This window comes from Apostichopus japonicus, chromosome 17, assembly GCF_037975245.1.
Source record: "Apostichopus japonicus isolate 1M-3 chromosome 17, ASM3797524v1, whole genome shotgun sequence".
NCBI lineage: Eukaryota > Metazoa > Echinodermata > Holothuroidea > Aspidochirotida > Stichopodidae > Apostichopus > Apostichopus japonicus.
This window is the reverse complement of record NC_092577.1, coordinates 18,165,614-18,172,430: the sequence shown is the minus strand read 5'-3', so window position 1 is coordinate 18,172,430 and position 6,817 is coordinate 18,165,614. Positions and strand designations below refer to the sequence as shown.

The window sequence follows — 6,817 nt, the reverse complement described above, 5'->3', positions numbered from 1 at the left end:
TGTGAATGGGGTGAGGGGTACCCCCAAAAAGGCCTGTCGTCTACTATCGGGACGGCGTTCCCCGGATGAAATTTGGAGTGAGTTAGTTGCTGGGGTGTGGGGGTTGTGTGGTCGTTGCATAATATGGGTTCGGTTGTTTGTGGTTTTGAGTTGGGTTTTTGGGGCCGGTTTTTTTTTTGGGGGGGGGGGCTTCTGTTGGCCTTTGGGTCCGTGTCCTTTTCACGTCACGTTCAACGCTACGTTAGTGAGAGATTTGTGTGTGTGGGTTTCAGTTGGGTTTTTGGTGGTTGTTTTACAGGTGGTTGTTTGTGGTGATTATTTTACAGACTGATATTGTTTTGGGTTCTGTTGACCTTTGGTCCGTGTCCGTTCTCTTTGCACGTAAAAAGCACGTTGGAAGGTAAGCAGAGGTTGTTAATGAAGGTTTCATGTTTTGTGATTGTGAAAGGAAGCAGTGGCATTTTGTGGAGTCGGATAATTGCATCGAATAACACTGTCCTGAACTTATTACCCCAACTTACAAATTAAGCGTAAGTGCGTTGTCATTACCGTAGTTAGAACTATATGGTCGTTACGGCGTATGGTGTATTCATTTAGCATTGTAGTATATTACGATCACTTGGCAAGATACGCCAGGATAGGTTGCGGAGTACCAATTATTTGTTTCAGAGTGTTTGACGCGAATGTTAAAGGTTACATTAGTTTCATTATGTTTCTCGCAATTTTTTTTTAGTTTTCACATTTGGAACATTTGATGTCCGTGTGATGAACTTACAGCATTCAACTTTGAAATTGATAGCCACAATCAAATGAGGGTGCTTCTCGTCAGTTTTCGCCTTACATTCGAAATATCGGCCATACCTATAGTTTCATCGGAAACTGTGAAGTCTCATCATGGACAGTTGTTCGGTTTTCGTGGCCCAGGTTCTTTCCTGGGCGACTTTTTCTTAATAAGTACCTGTTGTAGAAGGATCTAATAGATGCATGGAAGAAGATCCATAGAGGACCCGAGGAAGTCCTGATGTGTTAGCTGAGGACAGCAGTAAGAGCAGTGGATCACTGACATACAAGACTAGTACAACAGTGTACGCCATGATGTTATAAAGTACAAAGAAAAAGATGCGGTACAAAATAATTGACCGGGCCCAAGAAGGGGGATCCATTTTCTTCGTAGATTTAAATAGGTTTGTGGTACCAGCACTAACACTGATGAGATTTCCTTAACCATGCGGCAATCACTCTGCCCAGTACTGCAGAGAATCCTTGGACCAATTTAGGACGATATAAGCCAGATGTGGGAAAGGCTTCATGAGAGATATGGTGATACAGTTAAGCTAATTGACACTTGTCAATGAACTTGAAAGGAAACGGGAGATTCGGGATGGAGAAAGTTGGTACAGTAAATCGATCTGGTTGAGGCCAGCTATCTTGGCGGGAGATGTCGGGAGAGTTGTGGGCGAGATTGTAAGAAAGTTTTCGCCAACTGTGTTTGATATGTGGATGCGGTTCATGCATGAAGATGAGAACAAGGTTCACAAGACAGACAGTGTCGAATAATCAATGGACGGCAAACGAAGCAACCATTCAGCTATGGCTATTGTTCATTCAGTACATGTGGTGCCAAAGATAAGCTGTCGTACGATTTAGTCCAAATCCGCTGAAGAGAGGATGCAGATCGTCAGAGTAGGTACGGCGTGCTTGTGTTGTTTAGGTGTACGAAGAAAACGCAGTGTGGCATTGGCCGTCCAGGTCCACTGTTAGGGTCCGGTGGCAAAGCTGGAAGCCAAGCGATTTGGTGCACTCTAGGGGACGCAATATAATCACTTTCGCTTCAATGATTAAACGCTGAATCATATGTAAGCAATTGAGGACGGAATTTCATCAATAGATGTACAGTATGAGAAGTCTTTCCTAACACAGCAGAAATGGGATCTTTTCTGAAAGCTTCCAAATGCATGTTTTCTAGCATTCTTCATGCTAACAAATTCTCGCGCTACCAATGTGATATCTATGTTTTCCATGCGTTATTTGTGTACATTGCACACAGCAACCCAGTTTAACCTCTTCTGAGTCAGTGTACTCCTCAGCCAGATTTTAAGACGTCTGAGGTCACCAAAATAGCTTTCTGATTCGCATGAGGACACAGGGCAAACCAATAGAAGTCTTGAAAGCTGCTCACTAAGTGGCTCATAATCAAGTACATCTCAAGCAGGTCTTTGTCCATCTCATGTTTAACCAGGATGTCTCGCATATCCTTCTTTCAACCCAACCCACTATCCGATGTTCTGCTAAATCTCTCCCTAATCTGGGTCATGGCTGTATCAACAACATCAAACGGACTCGTCCTGTAGTGAGACTGTATATTCCCAGCTGCTGGGTCGGACTGGTCCAGACAGTCGCTTTCAGGGTGTCCTGACTCGAGGTAACTTCAGAAGTTCAAGCCCGTACTCTGCTATCCTCGCCTCTGTGTCCGAGAGAATCTCAGTGAACGACTCCTTTTTTCGGAGATACTGGAATGTTGCCATTTCCTGTTCTGAACATTCCATTATACCGGATATCGACTGTTTTTTGGCCTGCATTATATTCTATAGTTGGAGGTACTTGTTCAATTGTTTGATCTTTGCTGTGTGTGGATTGTACTCAGGTAGTCTATCGGCAAACCAAATCTCATTAAGGTTGCGGTCCGTCTCCCCATGATCGCCATTGGTTCTTCCCGAAGCTGGTAGTTGTGCAATGCTCATTTTCATAATCGGGACAGCTGTATATTTATGTACGGCAAATCGGGGGAGAGGCAGAGGTTCAAGGCCACCTTACACACGTGGTACATTTCGTGGCAGAGGATTCTCTAGAGGGTCTGGTCATTTTTTAGACCGTGGCATGGTGGGCAACAAACGTGCCAGAGGACAAATGACCCACCACTACCGACCCCCGAAACAACCAAGACATTAGATTGTCGAGGTAAGGAATATGTTGTTAATGATTTTCAGTTAATATCAACAGAAGCCATAGGTGGTAGAATAAAAAACTGCTTGCCAAGGTGGCGGGAGTTGACATCTGATAAAACTATCCCTGAGTGGGTAACAGGATACAAAATCGAATTTAAGGACCAAGAGCCATTTCAGTTGAGACCACCGTTACAACCAAAACGTACAATAGCCAGGGGGAATATATTTCAAACATTTTTGTTATTCCCGGAAAGATGGTTCAAATAGAGTTATATTTAATCTCAGAAGATTAAATTTGCATATCCGGTATCGCCATTTCAAAATGGATTCCTTGGCATCAGCTTTAAAGTTAATGCATAAGAACTGCTATATGGCTTCTGTGGATTTAAAAGATGCATACTATTCGGTTCCAGTATATAATTGCTTCCGAAAATTTTGGCGTTTTCCATGCAAAAATGAGCTGTTTCAGTTTACTTGCTTGCCAATGGGCATTACGTCAGCCCCAAGGGTTTTTACGAAATTGCTGAAACCCTTGTTTGCCTATTTGCGGAAACAAGGAGTTGATTGTAGGGGGTATATTGACGATTCATTTTTACTAGCGAATAGTTATGAAGACTGCTTAAGTGCTGTTCAGCAAACAGTCAGCTTATTTCAAGAGCTAGGTTTCATTGTTCACACTAAGAAATCAATATTGAAACCATCCAGAGAACTAATTTATTTAGGGTTCATGTTGAATTCAACAGAAATGACAGTTTGGCCAACATCAAACAAGATAATTGAGGTTCTGGGTCATATTTCCAGGTTAAAACAGAAATTCACACCTTCGGTGAGGGAGGTAGCAGCTGTTATTGGCTACCTCGTGTCTCTCTTCCCAGGGGTGCGACATGGCCCCCTCTTTTATAGGTTTTTAGAGAGGGAAAAAACTTCGGCTCTCCAACGTAATTTTGGTAACTTTGACAGTCCAATGTTACTCTCATCCCAAGCATTAGAAGAGTTATCTTGGTGGGAGGAGCATTTGAAAGGGAACTACCGGGAAATTTTGATTCCGGACCCACTTCTAATCATTCAAACTGATGCATCCCTATTTGGGTGGGGTGCTGTTACACTTAGGCCGCATGCGCAAGCGTCGGGCGTGTGGAACCCACAAGAGCAGAGTTTACATATAAATGTACTGGAATTAAAAGCTATTCTACAAGCGTTGAAAAAGCTGTGTTTAGGCTCCAAGGATATCCACATTCGTATCCAGTCAGATAATACAACAGCTGTAGCATATGTTAATAACATGGGAGGCTCGCATTCCATGCAGTCTAATTTGCTTGCTAAGGCTATCTGGTTATGGGCAATTGAACGGAATATTTGGATTTCTGCTGCCTTTTTACCAGGGAAAGACAATGTAATAGCGGACAAATTATCACGTCCACAGAAACATCATACCGAGTGGATGTTGCAACCAAAGTTTTTGGGTGATATTGTAGCTAGGTTTGGATACCCTAGCATAGATTTATTCGCATCAAAATTTAACAAACAAATAGATACATATGCATCATGGAAGCCAGATTCAAAGGCATGTTTTGTGGACGCCTTTTCGGTAAATTGGAAAGACTTTTATTTTGATGCCTTTCCCCCTATTAGTCTCATTGGCAAAATGATACAAAAAAATAAAAATAGATGAGGCATATGGAATTGTTATTGTGCCAGATTGGCCTTCCCAACCTTGGTATACAACTTTGGTGTCTCTTCTTACCGCAAATCCAATTATTATTCCACAGAGGTTGGACATGCTGGTACTTGCGGGAGATACAATTCGACATCCGCTTTGCCCCAAACTGCGGCTTCTGGCTTGCCGCTTGTCGGGGAGGCACTCCGAATGCAAGGATTTTCACCAGAATCTAGCAAAATTATCATTTCATCATGGCGAAAAGGAACACAAACACAATATGCAGGTTTCCACAGAAAGTGGGGACAGTTTTGTATTCAAAGGGAGGTGGATGTTTCGACCGTCTTTGACGGATGTAGTAACATTCCTTACCCACATATTCAATTCCGGACTCGGTTATAGTTCTTTGAACACCGCACGGTGTGCTCTTTCATCAATAATTATGAGGGATTCTGATACCATAGGCAACCATCCTTTGGTATCAAGATTTATAAAGGGAGTTTATCATCTAAGACCGCCTTCATGTCGGTACGATAACATTTGGGATGTTTCAATAGTGTTAAGGTATTTAAGAGGCCTGCATCCTTTAAGTTCACTTTCTATGAAGATGCTAACACTGAAACTGCTTACTTTAGTGGCACTAGTTTCCGCTCAAAGATTACAAACCTTGCAGCTATTAGATATCTCCACAGTGCATGGGGATGGCAGTACTTTTGTCTTTACGATCCCTGACCAGATCAAACAATCACGACCTGGATCTGGTCCGATAAAAGTTGTACTAAGAAACCTAAGAGGTAGTTGCTCAAAACTATTTATTAGTTATGTAAAACCGCATGCTGCAGTTTCTCGTGACACGCTTGCAAGATGGATCAAGCTGGTCTTGGATTTGTCCGGAGTTGATACTAAAACATTTTCCGCTCATAGTACAAGGGCCGCATCAACTTCAGCCGCCTACTCTAGGAGTGTGCCGATCGAAGAAATATTAAAAGTTGCTGGATGGAAGTCAGAAAAAACGTTTGCGAAGTTTTACAATGAGGTTCTCCATCAAAACGAGACATTTACAAACATTCTGTTAAGTTAATACTATTATTACGCCTGCTATCGAAAAGGCAGATTTGTGTTGCGTGCATTGAACACATGCTAAGATTCAGTTACTAAAGCAATGTTATCCTTCTGTTGGTAAGCTTCTGTTCACAAAATGACAGAACAGAAATTATTCCCTTCACTGGTGCAAAAGGAAAGAAAGTATATTGTTAATAACGTTCTAAAATAACTAAAAGAAATTCATATTATTTGTTGTTAACCATATGGTTTATTGTGTTTACAAGTAAGTACACAGTCATTGAGCAGAGTGAATCACTCTAGTCAAGTACAAAATAAAACAAAGAAGACACAGAAAATGTGTTGATCTACGAGTTATTCTCCTTGCTTCGTGTTCACTTCAAGCTTTAAAGTCTCATGGGAGACCGACCTCTGTATGTTACGTAAGAGATAATCCTAAAATTAAATGAGACTTCGCAGAAGTTGAAATTAGATTAAGATTATCTCGTCGTAACATACAGGGAGAGGGATCACATGCCCTCCCTTAGCCCAACCCGTTTTGGTCGGATTTGGTTTCGAAGTGAACCCTCATCTTTAAAAGATGGTGAATTAGACGATCTCATGTGATCCCTCTCCCTGTATGTTACGACGAGATAATCTTCTGCGAAGTCTCATTTCACTTTGCACATCTTCGGCCGTCTTTCTCCTATGTCCACCTGGTCTATCTGAATAAATTACACGGTACTTCATATTTTGAACCTGTTTTACATCCCTGGGTGCAATGTTTGTGTAAACTTTTCTGGCTTGATTTTCCTTCACTGTATTTTGTAACTCATCTCTTCACGTTTTAGTTGATCGTACGTATTCAGTCTCCTTTTTCCGAATACCGTGAGCACTCCCTTTCTTTGGAAATTTACCGAGATACTCGACAACTGTAATGTTTAATTTTGCACAGTCGTCGTGGGGAAGTGTTCAAACCAACATATACGCTTCTTGAATGAATGATCTCGTTTCAGGGTAGGTAATGATTGAATGATTATTACATCGTTGTCCAATGGATGAGGGGATACTTCAATATTTTGCCCACTAACAACTTTACAATACTTTCCCTGCTTTTTCTTTATACAAACAAAACTATTATTTACATTTAAGAAATCTGTTCTCTTTGTTGATG

At 41.6% G+C, this 6,817-nt stretch overlaps 1 protein-coding gene across 1 annotated transcript; it reads left to right on the top strand.

Annotated features, from left to right (window-relative positions):
- Positions 1 to 3,336: 3,336 nt before the first annotated feature.
- LOC139985180 (uncharacterized) lies at positions 3,337 to 5,024 on the top strand. Its single transcript, XM_071999436.1, has 2 exons — positions 3,337 to 3,550; positions 3,591 to 5,024. The coding sequence occupies exon 2, from the start codon at positions 3,673 to 3,675 to the stop codon at positions 4,615 to 4,617; it is 945 nt and encodes a 314-aa protein (XP_071855537.1). The 5' UTR covers positions 3,337 to 3,550; positions 3,591 to 3,672; the 3' UTR covers positions 4,618 to 5,024.
- Positions 5,025 to 6,817: the final 1,793 nt, after the last annotated feature.

Bases quoted from the DNA above. Each gene is read 5' to 3' on its own strand.
- LOC139985180 (XM_071999436.1), top strand. From the start codon at position 3,673: ATGTTGAATTCAACAGAAATGACAGTTTGGCCAACATCAAACAAGATA.